At 36.9% G+C, this 20,987-nt stretch overlaps 1 protein-coding gene across 12 annotated transcripts in view; it reads left to right on the plus strand.

Moving 5' to 3' along the window:
- SLC44A5 (solute carrier family 44 member 5) overlaps positions 1-20,987 on the plus strand; it is a 320,175-nt gene that overhangs the window by 236,911 nt on the left and 62,277 nt on the right. For all 12 annotated transcript variants that reach the window (XM_077120596.1, XM_077120600.1, XM_077120597.1 and 9 more), the window contains one exon: positions 1,544-1,617. In XM_077120596.1, the coding sequence (XP_076976711.1) occupies positions 1,544-1,617 (74 nt within the window). The remainder of the gene's footprint in view (positions 1-1,543; positions 1,618-20,987) is intronic.

A 20,987-nucleotide genomic window follows, 5' to 3' on the forward strand; every position in this document is an offset into this window, starting at 1 on the left:
CTAAAAACATTTTTGTTGAGCTATATTCACATACCATATATTCATCCAGAGTATGCAATCAGTGGTTTACAGTATCATCATATAGTTGTGCATTCATCACCACAATTTTTGAACATTTTCATTACTCCAAAAAATTACATAAAAGAATTAAAAATACAAATGAAAAATAACACCCAAAACGTGTCATGCCCCTTAACCCCACTATTATTTACGTATTTCTTGTTCTTATTTTTTTACTCATCTGTATAAAGGAAATGCCAACCATAAGGTTTTCAGAATCACACAGTCACACTGTAAAAGCTATATAGTTATACAATCATCTTCAAGAATCAAGGCTACTGGAATTCAGCTCAACAGTTTCTGGTATATCCTTCTAACTATTCTAATCCACTAAAAACTAAAAAGGGATACCTATATAATGCGTAAGAATAACTTCCAGAGTGACCTCTCTATATATGTGAAATCTCTCAGCCACTGAAACTTTATTTTATTTCTCCTCTCCCTTTTAGTCAAGAAGACTTTCTCAATCTCATAGTGCTCTAGGCTAGATCTAGGCTCATTCCTGAGAGACATGTCCCATGTTGCCAGGGAGATTTACACCCCTCAGAGTCATGTCCCACATAGGGGAAGGAAATGAATTTACCTGCTGGGTTGGTTTTGAGAGAGAGGTCACATCTGAGCAACCAAAGATGTTCTCTGGGGGGTGACTCTTAGGCATAATTATAAGTAGGCTTAGCTTCTCCTTTGCAGGAACAAGTTTCATAGGGGTTAGCCCCAAGATCGAAGCTCATCCTCTTCAACTGGTAGTCCCCAGTGCTTGTGAGGGTATCAGGAATTCCCCAGATGGGGTCATTTAATATTTCCACATTTCCCCCCAGTCCTCAAGGGGGCTTTGTAATTACTTTTTTATTCTCTGTCAGAATTACTTTGGGATGTGTCGGGGCATCACACTCACCTGTACAGACCAACACAATCTCCTTCTCTGTTTACATGTCCATGTAATTATGGTGTTTGAATAAACTGACCATAGGAGATAAATTAGACAGTGTGGTACAGAAAATATAATTTTTATACCAAATAGACATCTCTTCGTCTGTTCTCACACAGAAGTTGAAGTTTTAAAACATGGCCAATATCACCTTTTGTCCTTTAGTTGGATTTACCTTAGTCCTAACCTTATCTGCTTCATTCATATCTATAATTGAAGTCTGATCCGATCTCCTTCTTCAGCTTTTTAAGCAGTTGTGTAGTATGGAGTAATGCTGACTTTCAGCACTGCATACCTTTGGCTTTGAATCTCAGTTGTCCTACAGAATCTAAAAATAGTGTACAATTAATCAAAAGAGAATTAATAACAAAACTATGACCACTTCATTGCTGCTAAAGTCTTGAGTTATAATACATCTGATCTACCATTCAGAATTATTGGATACAAAATAGCACATCACTATTATTATTGATTTTTCTCCCTTCCTGTATTTTATGCAGTAAACAAGAAGTCATCTGGACCCCATTTTAATTCTTTATTCCTTTGTGTCTTTAGGTATTGCACAGATGTTCTGTGCTGCTTGATCTTCATATTGTTCATTATTGGCTACATTCTGTTAGGACTTGCGGGTAAGTAAATATAGATATAGAAGATATTAAACATTTGCTAATGGCATAACTAAGTCCATGTTTATTTTGACATTAATCATTTTCTTCCAAAAGGCTTATTATTGATTTTTCTCTTTTCTGAAGGGAATGGGCCTCATCAGGACTCATCGAATAGCAGATGCAATGAATAATAAACACAAGATATTTTAGATTTGACTAAAGCAATACCAAATGCTTAAGAAAATAGAATTAAAAGAAGGGAGGAAAAGCTTATGGCTTTTTGTTAATCATTCTTTTGAAGTTTTGTTAAGCAGCTAATTATGTTCATGTTTCTATTTACTAATAAGAACTAGGACCTAGATCAATTTAAGTAATATATAAATTTTTCTTTTTATAAGCAAATTAGGAAGAAGGAATAATCATTAAGAATTTCACCACTTAATTCATTGGTGTGTAAGAAGTTCTACTCTCTTTGTCTTACAGAAAGAGATTTTATATTCTGTTATTGTTAAAAATTTTTCTATGAAAGTGAAAAAGAGGACAGGTATAGAGATTCTTCTTTTGGATAAAAGAAAAAAAAAAGAAAACTACCAAAGAAGCTGGTGTTGTTTCTATTAAAAGGTCCTATAATTGTATGTGAATGTGGCATACAGTTTCCTACAAGACAGACTTCCTGGTCCTTAGATGTTTACTTAGAAATTTTAATGCATTATTATTAGGGTGGGGACTGTGAACATTGGATAATAGCTTCTAGTCCCAACATTTAATGACATTGGTTAGAATATATTAGCAGAAAGGACACTGTGCTCTATATCGGGAGCAATGGAAAATATTTCCCTCTGTTCTTCAGTTTTATCTTCCAGTAAGACGGACCCTTTAAAAACAGTAATTTAAATAATTTCCAGAACATGATCTCAGTAATACCAAGCAAAAAAGACTCCAAATTGGAGAGTTGCAGAAGGTAAGGCAGGAAGATAGAGAAAAACAAAGGAGCATGAACCAACAGACTAAATAATGCACTCTTCTAAGGACTTCATGATATTATTTTCTTCATAAAGTAATTTAACATCCAAACATTAATGCAGTTGCAGCACAATATGCAATCTGTAAATTTTATAATTGGTATGAGTTAAATTGTGATCCCCCCCAAAAAGTAGATATGTTGGAGTCCTAACCTCCAATACCTCAAATTGACCTTCATATTGAAGTTGTAATTAGTTAAATAAAGGTGAAGGTATACTGGAAGAGGGTAGGACCTTAACATATTGTGATTGGTGTCCTTATAAGAACAGAAAAGACGCAGAAAGGAGAATGCCATGTAAAGATAGGGGCACACAAGGGAAGATAGAGATGGAAACTGAAGTTATATAGTCAAGGAACACCAAGGATTGTTGGAAAACCACCAGAGGAATTAAATAGTGTCATAGAATTGAAATTTTCTGCATAAGAGATTTAGAGTCAGACAGGTCTAGGTTTTCCTCATATTACTTGGTGGTCTTGGGCTAGTTACATAATCTCAAATTTCTCACCTTATAAAATAAGGAAATGCTATGTACATTGCAAGGCTGTTATGAGGAATAAATAAACTAATACCCAGCTATACCAATAATGCTGCATAATAATACTAGGCATAGTTTGATTGCTATAATTGTATAACATAGTTGCTCTCAATTTTAGTAAATTGCTTTTAATTAATTTATTATACTGTTTCAATAGTAAACCATAATTTTGGTTATTAAAGTTCAAATATCCACAAGAACTTCATAAAGATCTCATTCTATGTCCAGAATCTTTTCATTAGGAGCCTTTTGATATAATCAAATAAGTATTTCCTCCACACTTCAGAGCCATACTGCTGTAGTCTATGAGGAATGCCTTCTGTCCTTATATAAAGCTAGAAAGCCACTCCACTCTCCTGGCAACACAGGAGAGAAAAGATGTGACGTGCACATCATCATTCCCTCTGGAACAAGATGGGAAACTTATCATTTAATAAATGCCTTAATTCACATTGTGAAATTGGAGAAGAAATACCCCACAATCAAAAATTGTGTTCAAATTGGATTAGTTTAATGCTTCCCCCAAAACACACTTTTCTCATCCCTGAACTACAAATAACCCTAGTAGCCTACTTCCAAGGTAAACTCAACTCTTTGGTTATGTCTAATATTAGACTAAAAGAAGGATGAAGGAAAACGATTGGGCAAAGGTTACTAGGCTATAAAGAAATTCTTAACATTAAAAAAATACATACCTTCACTTGAGAAGGGATGATGCTAAGTCAGTTTCATTGATGTGTTACAAACAGTTTGATGTCTTTTTGTCATCCTTGTTAGATCGGGCTGTTCATAGACTTTTTTTTCATTCATGTTCTTTTCATAAGAAAAGTGTACCATGAAAGAGTCATATGTCTCATAAATTCTGCTGAGAAGAAGCTGCTTTTTGAACTTCATGTGGAATATTGCCAGTGAGGATAACATTTGGATGCAACAAAGCACTTGCTACTAGATTGATGAAAAGCAGAAACTCTGTTCAAGTGGGTGGAGTGTAGGCTGGGTGGAAGGTAATCAAATCTTCTTGGAAAATCAAACTCAGTGTTTATGATAATAGCCCTCTTTTGTGCTACTTCTCTGATGGCTGCTATTCAATTATTGTACTGACTAGAAAAAAAGAGTAGCAATATTTATTGTGTGAATTTTTCTTTGCTATCCTTGTGCTAACATTATATTCAAAATAGCACAATTTTAATATTGAATATTTTTTTCTTTTTCTCTTCAACTGGATTTTCCTTTGAGCCACTTAGTTCATTTATTTACTTATTTTATTATTATTTTTGCATGGGCAGGCACTGGGAATCAAACCCAGGTCACCAGCATGGTGAGAACTCTGCCACTGAGCCAGTCACACTGCCCACTTAGTTCATTTTATATTTATTTAGGAAGCACTTGAACATGGGGGTCAAAGTTTGTTTTTGTTTGTAATCTTCCCCAGGAATATTTACTCCTACTAGCTGAGAAAAGAAAGCATTAACAAGAAAATAAGATAGCACAAACAAGCCCAGGTTTAAAATGCTGGAAGAGTTACTTAGTTCTAAATGTTTTCTTCCTCTCTTCTCATCCCTTTCTTCTTTTCTCTTCTCTTTCCTTCTCTCCCCCCTTTTATTTTTTGCTCTTCTCTTCATTTTTCTCAAATGTACATAATGCTGTGTGCATTTTCTTTTTGTGAGTCTGTACTCTAAAACAGCACTTATAGAGAAATTTGTTAAAGTCAATGTAATAGTTTTAAAATATGGCCTTAAATTTTTACTCCCCTTCCATTATGAGTGTTGTTCTATCTCCCTGCTCCTCGGATCTTTAAAGGCTTCTGACTGTTTTTATCAGTGCACAATATAAGTAATGTTATGCTACTTCTGAGTCTAAGGCAAAAAAAAAAAAAAAGTCATATTGTTTCTATCTTGTTCATTGGGACGCTTGCTTTCAGGATGTTCCCTCTCAGAACCTTGTCACTATGCTATGAGAAGCCCAAGCCACATGGAGAAGCCACATGTAGGTATTCTTGTCAACAGGTTCAGCTGAGCTTCCTGGAACAGCCAGCATCTACTGTCAGCCCAGTTGAGCTTTTAGATGATTGCAACCCTAGTCAATATCTAACTGCAACTGCATGAGAGACCCCAAGGGAGAACCACCTAGCTGAACCTGTCCTGGGCCCCTGACTCCCAAAGTCATAAGCAAAGTTAAATGATTGTATTGAGCCAGTAGGTTTGGGGTTACAACAAAAGATAAGCAGAACAGAATTTGATACCTGGAAATGTAATGCTTGCATAAAAAAAACTAAAACATGGGCATTGGTTCTGAGACCAGGTTGTGTTCAGAATCCTGATAAGTTTTGAGGTGGCTGTCAGTTATATGTTGAAGAAAAGTGAGGAACATATGGTAGGAACCAGGGGAAAAGACACCTTATGAAGTAGTGGTGAATAATCTGACTAAAGAGACCATCCTTAAGAGAGGAATCAATTCTGAAGAACTTCATCCCACACCTGATGTGATTTAGGTGATGAGATCTGGACCTTGAGCCTAAGCCTGGTGCTATAATTGGATGAGACCTCTGGGGGATCTTGGGAGGAGTGTGCTTTGCTTTTGAGGGAATATAAAAAAATGTGGCTAGAGGATAGACTATGACAGTTTTAAAACAGGGTTGCAAATTATTTGTCATTCATCCCACTGAGGTGTGTGATCCATATTCCTTCCCCTTGAATCTGGGGATCGCTTCCCTCATAGAGAAGTGCTGCTCTTCTAAAAGAGAAATGAACCAGGTCCAAACAGACTAGTAGAGAGCCTTGAAGTGTAAGTAATTTAGTGAAATATTAAAGAATGGTTGAGACAGGAGACGTTAGGACTGAAAGCATCAGGTCCAGAAAGGAGAAGTTTAGATAAGTCAGCTTTAAATCCTTCATGGAATGAGGATAAGAATAAACAAAATACTTAAATGAAAAATAAAATGTGATAAAACTTGACCCTGTCATTTGTGATAGTAACATGTATGTTTATTGTCTTTGGGTAGTAATACAGCCACATGCCTAGTTTTCCATTTATTGCTTATGGAAATCCAGCATTTCATCCCCTGCCTTGATGTGAACTATCCCAAAACACCACGGAGGGGGTAGTCTTATTTACAGCTCTTAGGTAGAGAGAGACCTTACAGATTACTGGAGCCCTGTTGTCTTGATTGGTGCCATTTGGTATCATTTTATAGTCCATTGGACATTAAATCCTAATGTCCAGTGTTCTAAATATTCATTAGGATATATTCTTTCTCTTCTGGACCTGTCCCCTACAGTTGTGACTTCCCACATTTAGCTCCAAGACAATCACTTTTTAAGTCTTTAAGCAATGCTCAGCCATTGCTTCCCAAAGCAAGACCAGTATTACAATGGCTGTGTCCAAGGCAATTTCTTGCTTTACCAGGATCAGCCCTTATTCTTGGGCCCTGCTAGCAGGCCTAGGATACCAGCCCAGTCTTACCCTCATGGCAAATTCCCTTTTGAGTTATTTGTGCTCTTTTGGGCCAGCAGATCTCAGGGCCACTCTGATCTATCCTAAATTGAAATCTTGGGGAGAAAGATTTGAGGTCTTGTCCCTTCCTTCTCAAACAGCAGATTTGTCTTCACCATCCCAAGGGATATGAGGAAAGGAGAAACCATATTTTCATAACTAAGCAAGGTCACACAAGTGATGCTTTGGAGAACAAAGATAAAATTCCGAGATGACTTTTTGACCCTGTCTGTACAAAGAAGCAGTGGACAATAGCTCTTAGTAATAAATAAGCAAATAACTAAGTACGATAAAAAATTAAATCATGCCTCACCACACTGCCTGTCATTCTATTTTGTGAGCATGGAGGTATGGTGTCAATATTCATTGTAAAGGGAAAGCTAGTCATGTAGAGTGACGATGACAGAAATTCCATTGTGGTTTGAGTCTACTTACAACTAAAATGAATATACTTATCAGATCCCAGTTTTGAAACTTTGTTATTACAAAGTGAAATCATTCCTTCTAATGTAGTAAGTAATAAAAATACCAGTTCCATTATTTAAAAAATCTTCTCATATGCATTTTTAATGAAAAATGTATATTTCTAGATATATTTATTCAAATGTATATTCCTAGATATTTTATTTCTAGTATTAAATGGCCTTTTGATTCCTCAGAAATACATTAAAATGTATATTTTAAACTGTTTACCTATACTTCCTTTTGCTTTTTAAGCCTTTATTTTTCAAAGAAAGCATTTAGTTTTAACTCTTGCATGAACAGATTTTTTTTCATGTTAGTGAGATTCTTACTGCTCATTGTACTTTGCTAACTGTATGCATTCCAAATGATTTCAAATGGAATACTGCTAGCAAGAGAGGGACTGATCTGTGCTCAAGGACATGACCATAATGTCACCTTTGGGTAGAAGAGGCCACCTGTGAAATGATAAGCAGCATTCTTCTTATTCCAGCAATTGGATGCAGGGCTGCTTCCAAAAATGTTTTTACCGCAGCAATGTCATCAACACAGATTTCAAATTTGGTTTCATGTGTCCTATTATCTGCTTCATTGCATTTGTAAATTGCTTGTGTTAAAAAGCCATAAGCACAATTTGGCAGGCCTGTTCCTCCCATATTAAAACAGTTAAAATGTACCTTTAAGGGATACAAAATAATGATTTTGAAAGCTAACATTCCCAACCAGCACGTGTTCAGGGAATGCCTTGGCTGCCCCAAACAGATTTGCAGTTAATTTTTAAATGTCAGTGCAAGCAGTTGGTCTAATCACATTTTCTCCTTGACAGAGGGCTTTTTAGTGGCTGCAACTTCTGACTCAACCCTAGAGCACAAGAACATGCTTTGCAAATGCTTGAAAATGAGAGATAATACTAGCTCCTGGAACTTCAGTAACCTCCATTTCCTTCATATGAGTGAAAGGATAATTTGCCTGAATAAAGTTTTCATCAGCTCTTACCAATCTTTAGTTATCTGCTATAAATTACTCAAATAAGAGTCTTTTATAAATAATTTCTCTTCTTCATTCTCAGTCTGTCTCTCTCTCTCTCCCCCCCCTCACACACACACACACACACACACACACACACACACACACAAATCTTTATCAGCTTCACTTAAAGCAGTCTTTTAAAGTTATTTCTAAAGCAGTGAGAAAATGAAGGATGAAAAAACAAAATAACCCACCCAGAGTTGCTATTGATTGCTATGTAACTTTGCCCCTTGGCTTTATTCACCAACATAACTCAGGCCATTTAATTCCAGAGCCTTTGCTCTTAGCCATCATGCTATACTTCCTTTTGTTTAATAAACAGAATGAATGGGGGGATTCTTCAAGTAATGAAGATTATCAAGAGAGTAAGCAGACCAGAACCCTGATGATGCATTCAATGCTTTTCTTTCACTTCCCCTCTTCTCTAATTCCACCCTAAATTGGGTTTTAAAGGGCAGGTATAGGACAGTGGTTTAGGGGAGTAAATGAAAGGCAGGTATTTTTTTTGTAAACAAGATCATGAATAATCTGTTATCTGCAGTCTTGCCCCTCTGAAGCTGAGTAAGTGTTTACTTTGCTGCAGTGTCATTGTTTACTTTCAATAATTGTAAATTAGCCTGATTTATGTAAGGGAGGAGTACATCTTTAGGATAATCCACACCTCAATTTCTTTTGTGATTGTTCCCTTTATCAGTATATAATGATCATCTTTGTCCCTCCTAACTGTTTTTGACTTAAAGCCTATATTATCTGATATTAGTATGGCCACCTCAGCTCTCTTTTGGTTACTACTTTCATTATATATTTTTTCCTCAACCTTTTATCCTTTTTGACTTTAAGAAAGCATATAGCTGTTTTTGCTAATTTGTTTTTGGCAGAATTTGGTTTTGTTTTGATTTATTTGTGCAGAAAGTATGTAGCTGGGTAATGCTTTTTTAATCCATTCTGTCAATCTCTAACTTTTGTCTGGAGAGTTTTAACCATTTACATTTAAAGTCAATCTTGATAATTCTGCCATTTTGCTATTTAGCCTTTGTAAGTCATGCCTTTTTTGTCCCTCACATCCATTACGAACTACTTTTGTATTTATTTGTTTTTTTATGTTGTACCATATTTAGTTTCTTCTCATTTCTATCTCGATATATATTTTTTTATCTGTTTTCCTTGTGGTTACAATAGAGTTAAAATTTAACATTCTAAAAATATAACAACCATATTTGGTTTGACACTAACTTAACTTCAATAGCATACACATGTACTTTTCATATAATCCACTGTCCCTCCACCATTTTTTGTACTTCTTACTATCATGGGACATCATATGTTCATAAACATAAATTTATCATCATTTTTATGCATTTGCATTTTAGTACCTGTAGGAACTAAGAAGTAGAGTTACATGCAAAACAATACAATACAATACAATACAACAATACTGACATTCATAATTACCCAAATGGCTAATTAATTCATACTTACCCACAAGTCTTTATTTTTTTATACTGCTTTGAACTACTTTCTAGTGTCCTTCCTTTTCAGTATGAATAACTCCCTTTAACACTGCTTATAAGGGAGTCCCAGTGATGATGACTTCCTCAGTTTTTATTTGTCTGAGAATGTCTTAATCTCTCCTTCCTTTCTGAAAGAGAATCTCACTGGATATAAAATTCTTGTTTGGCAGTTGTTTCCTTTCAACATTGTAAGTACTCCATCCTACTGCCTTCTTGCCATCATGGTTTCTGATGAGAAATTAACACTCTAGCTACTTAAGATTCCCTTGTTCTTTACACATTGCTTTTCCCTTGCAGACTTTCAGAGATCTCTCCTTTGCATTTGGTAGTGTGATCAATATATGGTAGGGTGTACTTTTCTTCATATTTATCCTGATTGGCGTTCTCTGAGCTTCTTTGATGTGCATGCTCATATCTTTTTATAGTTTTGGAAGTTATTTTTCCTTGACTATTCCTTCTGCCCCTTCCTTTCTTTCTTCTCCTTCTGAGACTCCCATAATGTATATACTGGGGCACTTGATGGTGTCCCATGGCTACCTTTCACTTTTAGTTCTTCTTTTTTCTTTCTGCTCATCCATCTTACTCATTTAGAGTATCTTTTCTTCAAGTTCACTGATTCTTTCTTCTGCCAGCTCTAATCTGTTCTTGAAACCCTCCTGGGCATTCTTCATTTCAATTATTGTGGTCTTTAATTCCAGTAATTCTCTTTGGTTCCTTTTTAAAATTTCTGTCTCTCCACTTAGACTATCATATTGTTCATGCATTGTTTTCCTATTATCTTTTAGTTCTTTCTCTGCACTTTTCTTCATCTCCTTGATCATTCTTAAGATCATTTTTTTTAAGGCTTTGTTTGGTATGTCCACATTCTGGTCTTCACTGATGTTTTCTGGATTTTTATCTTCTTTGTATGGACTATCATTCCATTGTTTGTCTTGTACTACTTTGTTGCACACTGTATATTTTTACTATTTTAAAATGTTAACTCTGGGAATTCCCTGCAATGTCTATTTCTTGGTTTTGTAACAAGCTGGTGATAAGACAGAGATTTTCTTGAGCTTCAGCTCTCTTACTAGGAAGGTCTGCCCAAGGCAAATGCATTGTACAGTGTTTTCATTTGTTTTTTTGTTTGTTTGTTTGTTTGTTTTTGCATAGTCAGGCACTGGGAATCAAACCTGGGTCTCCAGCATGGCAGGTGAGGATTCTGTCTGCTGAGCCACCATCGTATCGCCCTATACAGGGTTTTCCCTGTATTTCTGTGTCTGTGTCTTATCCTGGGCTTTTGTCTATTGGTTGTTTTGGAGTTTCCCTTTTTATAGGTGTTTGGTTGTCCCTTGTTTCCCATGAGACTGACTTCCCTTTCTAGGCATTTGAAGCTGGCCTGCCTTTTCCCCACATTTTCCAGTCTGTATAAGTTTTTACCTTCTTTTCATTGTCTCAAGCTGCTTTTGCCTGGAGGGCGGTGATAGAAATTCTTGTAGGGGGTCACTCCAGAGAGAACTTTTCCCAAGTCAGTCTTTCCTAGCCAGGTACCCCCAGAGGGGTGCAGACCATTCCTAAATGCCCTGGGGAGAGGAAAAGAAGGTTATCAAGAGCTTCTCTGATGACTTCCCAAATGCAGCCCTTCTGCTAACTATCCTTTGCAGCCCTGAAGAAGCATAGCATCTTTAAATCCCCACCACCTTCACCTCTGTCCAGGGAGGGTTGAAACAACTGCTTCTACAGCCTTTGTCTGGAAAAGGCTGAAACAATAACAGCTCTTAGAGGTGGCACCCAGTGATCTGAATTCACTAACCAAAAGCCATGATCAGTAGTTGGCCATGTCCACCTCTATTCTTGGGAAAGAGGATTTGTATGTCCCTTCCAGTCACCTGCATCTAGCCAGTGGTTGAACCCCCTGGTGGCCTGCCATGAGAGTGGTGATGGGCATGAGAAGCCCCTATGCAGAGAGAGCAATTTACTGTTCTTTACCTTAATTTATATTCCTCTGGCTCTTTCTTGGATGCTGTTCATTGATCTTCTGGCCTCCAGAGTTTCAGAATAGTTGTTTCAGACAGTTCCTGAATGTTTAATACTTGTTTTGGTGGAAGGACTGAGTCCTGGAGCTCCTTACTCCACCATCTTCCCCAGAAGTCCTTCTCATGACTCCTTTTTTCATAAAATCATTGAACAAGTACCTTCCCATCTCATTATTGAAAGCTACCTTTAGAGAAAGCTCTTTACTAAGCAGTCACATGAGATATAAACACTTTCATATTATTGGTCCAATTTCAGAGGTTAAGACTCCTAATTATCTCTCGAACTGCCTTGCCATAAAGTGTTTAGTATTATTCTCTTCACACTTATGAAAGGAAGCCTAATCATTGGCCTGCCCCTAAAAAGCAGAGTAGATATATAATCTGGAGAGTGAGATATATAATCTGGAGAGTGTGGAGAGGCTGGAGTGAGCTTTGATTGTCCAGCTCGGGCAGACACTTTACATAGTGCAAACAAGAGCCAAGTGAAAGTGAGAGGGAAATGCAGACCACAGACCCAAGCAGCCTGGCGGCTGGCTGCCCAGGACTCCAGTAAAGCAGAGGATAACCCAGGAAAGAAAAATTTCCCTGGGTTAGTGCCAATGTAGCCTGCATAGTCCTCTATAAATATGGTTTAATTTTTTTTCCTTCCAAGTCATCTCATCATTGAGATCAGTTCATAATGGGAGCTCATGTCAGAGGGCTATCAGGCAGGAATGAGAAACTTTTTCTAAAAGAAGAATATTATTTGCTGAAAGGACATAAATTTTCTCCAAAACCCTAGGAACCCCCACTGTGGTTCTCTATTGGGCATTTGGTACAGGCCCCATACAGCACACTGCTCTGAGAAATACTTTAGACACCATTAAGTACATTAAGTGACATAGTCCTAGTGGCAGACCTGCTTGTGCAGAAGTCTAGTAGATCATCTGAAAAACATTTTATTTCTCTGGATTCTGCTCAAATCTGGTAGCTAATAAATGTGGTGCTTTTTTATTAACATTAAGGAATATAAGGTACACGAACTTATCCTTCATTTTGGAGAAGATGTGACAATTTGGCCCCCTCAGGAACTTCACTGAGGTGGAAGACCCCTGTATTTTCAGGAAATTTACCTCCCATCCATTAGCACATGTGTCTTTCTAAGGCAAAAAAAATTACATGCTATCCAATATTCCCCAGATATTACCAACATGACGCCATCAATATAATAGATCTGTGTGGTATCCTATGGAATAAGGATATTATCAAAGTCTCTGCAGACTAAAATTGTGGCAAAGAACTAGAAGGTCAGTATAGCTTTGAGGAAAATAGTGAGGATAAAATGCTATCCCTGCCAGGTGAAAGCAAATGTTCCTTGTGTTTTCCACTTATTGGGAAAGGGGGGAAAGCATTTATTAGATAAATAGCTGTATAAAAGGCACCAGAGGCTTTTTTGATTTGCTCTAGTAGAGAGACCCAAACTTGAACAGCAGAAATTAAGACCATAACATGGTTAAGTTTAAGAGAGTCCATTATTGTTATTCAGAACCTATATGTCTTCTTCACTTTTCTATCAGGATTGTATATGTATGTATATGTATTTTTATGTGTGTGTGTGTGTGTGTGTGTGTGTGTGTGTGTGGCTTCCTTAGGGAAAATTAATTATCAGTTAGCTAATAATAAATATGAGGTGTGTTCATCTTTGTGTCCTCAGAGTCTATCTGTACCCAGCACATAGTAAGGCCCAATGAATGAATTACTAAATGAATAGAATTATGACAATTGATAATTCAGTATAAATAAATAATGAGAATTTAACCATATTCTAGATTGGCACATTAAGATGAAGCTTCCTATGTTAACTTTCTTTTAGGAACTAAGGTTGATAGATTTCAAATACTGTTTGTTTAGGCCCTGTGGTAGGTTGAATTATGTACCCCCCAAAGCACAGTGTTCTTAATCTGCATTCCTATGGATTTAAAAACCATTGTAATAGGAGCTCTAGAAGACATTATTTTTAGTTAAGGTGTGTCTCAACTAATGAGATTTAAAGTGGCATGGCCTTTTCTGGGTTACGTAATAGCTTCAAACTATCATCCTTTCCATGTGGGCATTTCTACAGGGCTGTTTGAGTGTCCTTGTGACATGGCTTCTCCTAGAGCTAGTGAGTGAAGGAAGAGAGAAAGAGCAAAGAGGAAGCTGCACTGCCTTTCATGACCTTCTCTTGGAAGTTACCTAATGTCATTTCTACCATATTTTATTCCATCTTTCATTCATTAGAAGCAAATCTTTAAGTCCTGCCCACACTCTAAAGGTGTAGGCTCCACCTTTAAAGAAGTGTCAAATGACTTATGTACATATTTTAAAACCACCAAAAATGGTGATCAACTGCAAAATTATTTCTATTTACTCACGGAATTAAAGTATAAGGATAAGAAAGAATGTCATGCTAGCAAAATTTTTTGTGTATCCTAAAAAAATCTAGGAGAAAATAACCCATTATAGAATCTTTTTTTTTTTTTGAGATTTTTAAGAGTATAAACAAACATTTAATCATTTAAATCAGTGGCTTTCAACTTGGGCAGTACCATGGTCTAGAGGATAGTTGAGAAAATCTGAATAGCCCTTTTAATTCCAACAGTGTTTGGAGGTCACTATGGGCCATTAGTAAGTAGATGGGAGCCAGAGAAGAGAGATGTTTTGCTGTATTTGAGACTGTTTTGTACAACCAAGAATTGCCCCACTTCCTGCCAGTCTATTCCATGTCTCACTCATGTAGGTGAAAACTTATTTCAAAATATTTGAAGCTCCTTCTTCTGTTTTAAATACACAAACATTTTTACATGGTTTTAACTTATGCTGAGGAAAGGCTGTACATTTTTAAATTCAGACCACTGATTTTTCAGAAAGTCACGTCACCAGCAGCACCATTTGTAGTATTTGGTTCTCCTATACAAAACCTTTTTTTGCCTTCTGCAATTCTAGTTGACATATTCACAGTGGTTCCGTTTATAGATGCAAGCATCTGACTAGTTCAATGTTGTTTCCTGTTTATTCACATTTGAGATTTGTATAATGATATGTGTATTACTTAATTATAAATTATATTCCTCTTATTTCTCATGTTTATTACAGTTGGGGTATTTTTTAGAATTATGTGTGAGGATGTGTTATGCTATCTGTGAATTTTATTTCAGGATAATAAAAGGAGCATTAAAAATATTTGTTATAAAAAGGAGATGTTGGATATGATAGGATTGAGAACAACAAACATATAACTCTGTAATGTTACTACACTACTAATCATCTTATATAAGAAGCCCTTGACATTTGTTGGGAAATGTTCTAGAACACATCTGTCCAGGAGAAATAATAGTGTGTGTCATGTGTAAGAAGAAATTGTCTAGAAGCCACATTTAAAAGAGTAAAACTGGGTCAAATTAATTTTAATAATGAATTTTAATTCAATATATCGAAATATCATTTCATCATGTGATCAATATAAAAATTATTAATAAGATATTTTCTTTTTTAATATACTAAAATTCAGTTTTTATTTTGCACTTATAGCACATCTCAATTTGGGGAAGCCACATTTTAAAGTGCTCAATAGATGCATATGGTTGGGATATACAATATTGGACTGTACAATTCTAGACTCTCCCTCAATTGGGAAATAATAAGAAAGGGAGTAAACTATGAACAGTCTGCCCTACCTACTTTATAACAGAGGCAAATGACTGCTGCTGCCTATCTTCTTTTCCTCTTCCTTTTCTTCTGTCATATCATTCCACTGGAGATGTGGAGAGGTGTGGACCTGATGGAGAAGATAAAAGAAACTAGACTAGCCTGGATTTGGGGTGGGGGGGTCTTGGTTGAACTGGCCCTTGCAGCTTTCCAAAGATTTTCTATTCCAGCTCAAACCCAGGCCATCTGTAGAATAACTTCCCTGCCAGAAGCTGTTTGGAGAATTCTATCAGTAGCTCATGGCACAACTCCAAATTAGACAGTCAAAAAAGAGAATTCTTCCCTTGGTACTTCCATCTTCATCCTCCTTTTCTTTGTTCTCAGACCCTCAGCTACCTCCTAGCCACACACTCTCTTTCTCCTCATAAGTTCAAAACTCTTATTCCCATATGATAAATGCTCCAAAGTTACCTGTGCCTCTCCTTTTCCACCTTATATATTCAACACACTGTTGATCCTCAGCTACTGATACCCTTGTTGTTTCCACTGTTAACAAGCTCATTCTTCATCTATCCCTTAGCAGTCAGCATCAAAGCCATGTAGTGGTTAAAAGCAAGGTGTTAGACAGAAATATACAAGCACAAGTACTGTTTATATCACTTATAAGTAAACTCTGAGCTGCAGTTATCTATAAAATTTGGTAGAAAATAATACAGACTTCATAGCATTTTTGAGAAACTTAATTCAGGCAATGATTGTAAAACAATTAGCATAGTACCTGATGCATTGTAAGCAATTAATAATTGGATTCACATATTATATTATTTTCTCAATCTATAATTTCTTCCTTACTCTCCTAGTCAACTGTTAAAATCCTAACCATTTTGCAAAGTATTTCTCAGGTCCTGCTTCTTCACTTAAGTCTCCTACACCTTTGTTCTCTCCTTTTCTTATGTTTCTTGAGAACCCACAATAAACTTATATTGATATTGACTTCCAGTGCAGGGCACATAGTGGTCATTTAGTAAATTCTTTGATTAAATGATTGTTGAAGAAGGGAAAGAGAACTTTAGCAGATGCTGCTGATGCCACAGCCACTTGGCCTGAGTTGCTTATACCTATGGTGAACAGATTTACTGGCAAACATGTTCCACATGGTTCCTCCAGCAAATGGAGCCCCAGTTTCCCCCAACAGTATCCCACTGATTAGCAGTTTTTTACTTTTTGACTTTGTTCCCTTTCCTGTCTCACTTTCTTCACTCCCTCACTTAGGTTCTTAAGGTGACCTCCCAAGTAAACTCCCTGCATCAATGTGCTTCTTACAGGAACTAACATTCCTGAGACCATATTGTATGCCAAGTGCCACGTTAGAGACTCTACTTTCACATCATCTCTCATATTCTTGACATTCTTATGAAGCTAGGTTTTATTATACCCATTTTATTAGACAAGAAATCCAGTACTCGAAACAATCAAGTGACTTGTTCTAGGTCATAGGTATATTAAATAGAAACCTAGTAATCCTAATGCTTCTTTGGGTGGGGTGGTCATTTCAAAATTAATAATTGTAATGAAGAAGAATGAGATGAAGTTAAAAGAAACATATTATAGAAAAGAAAATCAGATGAGATTAGATATGGATGAGAGGTAAAATTAATTGGGTAGATGGAAATACTAGTGGTTGATGAGGGGGGTTGGTGGGGTATGGCATATATGAGTTTTCTCTTTGTATTTATTTTTCTGGAAAGATGCAAATGTTCTAAAAAATGATCATGGTGAAGAATACACAACTATGTGATAATATTGTGATCCATTGATTGTGCACCACATATGGAATGTATATGTATGAAAATTTGTCAATAAAAAAGATTTTTTATAAAATCAGTTAGCTATAGATGTCAGATTTCATTGATCTATATGTCTGCCTTTGTGCCAATACCATGATATTTTGATTACTGTAGCATTGTAATAAGTTTTAAAATCAGGAACTGTGAGTCCTCCACCTCTGTTCTTCTTTTTAAAAATAGTTTTGGGTATTTGCAGCCCCTTATATTTCAATGTAAATTTTGGATTTTCCATGTCTGCAAAGAAGACTGTTGGAATTGAGGGCAGGGGGCTGTTTGGCTTTGAATATGTAAATCACTTTGGATAGACTTGACATCTTAGTATTTGGTCTGCCAATCTATGAACATGGAATGTACTTCTACTGATTAATATCTTTGATTTCTTTTAGCAATTTTTATAGTTTTCTGTATACAAGTCCTTTAACCCTTGGTTAGATTTATTCCCAGATATGTTATTCTTTTAGCTACTATTGAAATTGAATTTTTCTTGACTTCTTCTTCAGATTGTTCACTACTGGTATACAGAGGCACTATTGAAGTAGAAACACTACTCTACTGATTTTTGCATGTTGATCTTGTACCTTGCCACTTTGCTGAATTTGTTAAAGCACTAGTATTTCTTGTGGGTTTTTCAGGATTTTCTATGTATAGAACAAGTCATCTGCAAATAAGGGAAGTTTCACTTCTTCCTTTCTAATTTGGATGCCTTTTATCTCTTTTTCTTGCCTAATTGCTCTAGCAAGAATATCATACAATGTTGAATAACAGTGGTAATTTTGGGTATCCTTATCTTGTTCCTGATCTCAAAGACTCTTTCATCATTAAGTACAGTGTCAACTGTGGGCTTTTCTTATATGCCTTTTATCACATGTTGAGGAAGTTTCCTTCTATTCTTTGTGTTCTAAGTGTTTATCAAGAATGGATGCTGGATTTTGTCAAATGCCTTTTCAGAGTCAATTGAGATTATCTTTTTTTCAATTAATTGTGTGTTGCATAACATTAATTGATTTTCTTATTTTAAACCACCCTTGTGTACCTCAGATAAATCCTGCTTGATCATGATGTATAATTCCCTTAACATGATGCTCAATTCAGTTTGTGAATATTTTGTTGAGGGCTTTTGCGTTTTGGTCTGTAATTTTCTTTTCTTGTGGTATCTATATCTGGCTTTGGTTTAAGGAAGATGTTGGTCTCAGAGTATGAGTTAGGGAATGTTCCCTCCTTGTGGTAGTCAGGGTTTTCTAGGGAAACAGAACCAACAGGAGATATCTGTAAATATGAGATTTTATAAAATTTCTCATGCAACTATGGGGATGCACAAGTCCAAATTCCATAGGATAGTCTGCGAATTGGCAACTCTGATAATGGTCTTCAACGAATTCCTCAGGAGAGGCTGACTTCTCCTTTAAAGCCTTCAACTTATTTGATTAAACATCTCTCATTGTGGAAGACATTCCCCTTAGCCGACTGCAGATGTGATCACCCATAGATGGGGTTAACGTGCTGGTGACTCAAGTCCATGAAATGTCCTCACAGCAACATATAGGCCAGTGCTTGCTTGACAAGACAATTGGGCCAATTTGAAACATGAACCTAACCATCAAAGTCCACCCTTGTTAACTTAGCAGCTATACACAGCACCTTAAACCATGCTTAATCTCTAAATAAAAAATTAACAGATGTATTTTTCACCTAATACTACTCAGCTGTCCTGCATACAACCAGAAACACACTAAATCCCCCCAGAATAGGGTCCAAGTCCTTGTGTTATAGTCATTCTTAAACTTGATATCCTATAATTTAAATATTATGACATATAACAATACAACTTATGTCATATGAGGGGATAAGATAGAGAAGAAAACAAAGATATTTGCTTTATGTACAAATACAAACATACACATAACAAAGCAAGGAAGAAGGATTCATACCATCACAGTCCTCATTTCTCTAACTGGTCACATGGTTATTGCTCATATTTATAACTCCCTTATTCAACTACTCATTCCATGTTCCCTTTATCCTCAGCAAGCACCTTAGCTGGCTGAGGTTCTTTGCCTGGTGGGGTGACCCAAATCCTCATTCCTGAAGCTTCTGAGCCATTAATAGTCCTGCCTTGGTTGGGTTGTTGAGTTTTCCATTGATTTTAATCACAGGACATGGTAGCACTAAGAGACCTCCTAGGGGATCACTTATATTCCAGGCAAACTCTTCTTTACCTCCATTCTGTAGTTGCAGTCCTATTTCCCCTTGATAGTCAGTATCAGTCAACCCAGCCAATAGAGTAAGTCTCTTCTTTGCCTGTTGATTCAAAGGCATGAGAAGACCAAAGTGGCCAAGTGGCAGCCTTAACTGCCAATTCAATGGAATAGTTGTTGTGTCTCCTAGTGAAAACACTTCTCCTTCTGTAACAAAGTCCTGTAGACCAGCAGAGCTCAAGGTTGCAGAGACAGAAAGCAAAAATTTTCATAGTGGACCACTAGGGGTAATAGTGAGTGGTGCCACTCCCATTTCCATCCCTTGATTCCTGGACCCATGAATCCTAGCAATTGGAGAAATAGCACCATAGAGGGGGTACATGTTAAAGCATATACATCTTCTTGGAGGACATTGCCTCAGTTCTGCAAGGTATTGCCCCCTAGTTGGTACCGTAATTGAGTCTTCAAAAGGCCACCCACCATTCTGTCAATCCAGCTGAATAATGGTGAACATGATAAGACCAGAGAATTCCATGAGAATGTGCCCATTCCTGAACTTTATTTGCTGTGAAGTGGGTTCCTTGATCATAAGCAATACTGTGTGGAATACCATGACAGTGGATAGGAATTCTGTAAGTCCATGGAGGGTAGTTTTGGCCGAAGCATTGTTAGCAGGGAAGGCAAACCCTTATCCAGAGTAGGTGTCTCTTCCAATTAGAAAAAATCACTGCCCCTCATGATGGAAGTGGTCCAATGTGATCAGCCTGCCACCATCCCTGTGACTGTTTTGTTCATGAATCCATTGGGCAATGACAGGAGTGACTGGGGAAAAGAGGCTGGCTGGTATGTACAGCATGGGTCATCTTATTCACTTGATTATTAAAACCTTCACTGCTGAAGCCACCGTCTGCAGCATTCACATGAGAAACAAATATCTTCATTTTTTTTGCTCATTCAGAAAGGTCTATCTACATACCTCTTCACCAGACTTCTTTGTCACCAATCTAATCATGCTTCTTCCAAGTCCCTGACCATCTAGCCAAATGATTAGCAACAGCCCATGAATCAGTATACAAATGCACCTCCTGCCAGTTCTTCCAAGCAAAATGAACAACCAGGTGCTCTACTCAAAGTTCCATCCACTGAATCTTTCCTCACCACTGTCCTTCAAGGACATCCTAGAAAAAGGCTGCAGTGCTACAGCTGTCCACTTTCAGGTGGTACCTGCATATCGTGCAGAATCATCTGTAAACCAGACCCAATTTTCTCTTTCTTAGTCAACTTGACTGTAAGGAACTCCCTATGAGGCCATCACCCTGGTCTGGGAAAGAGAAGATAACATGGCAGTAGTGGGAGCCATGAGCATTTGGGCCATGTAACTTACTTGTGCCTTCAGGAGCTGTTTGGGCCCTAAGTCATATATACCATTTCCATTTTATGATGGAGTGCTCCTATGCACATCCAACTTTTTGGCTTGGTGAGCCAGACAACACTCAGCTCATAATAAGTAACTCAGGACTCTTGGTAACTTCGTGGTCCATGGTTAAGCATTTAGTTTTTACTAAGGCCCAGTAGCAGGCCAAAATACTCTTCTCAAAAGAAGAGTATTTATCTG

The sequence above is a fragment of the Tamandua tetradactyla genome, chromosome 11 (assembly GCF_023851605.1).
Source record: "Tamandua tetradactyla isolate mTamTet1 chromosome 11, mTamTet1.pri, whole genome shotgun sequence".
Taxonomy (NCBI): domain Eukaryota; kingdom Metazoa; phylum Chordata; class Mammalia; order Pilosa; family Myrmecophagidae; genus Tamandua; species Tamandua tetradactyla.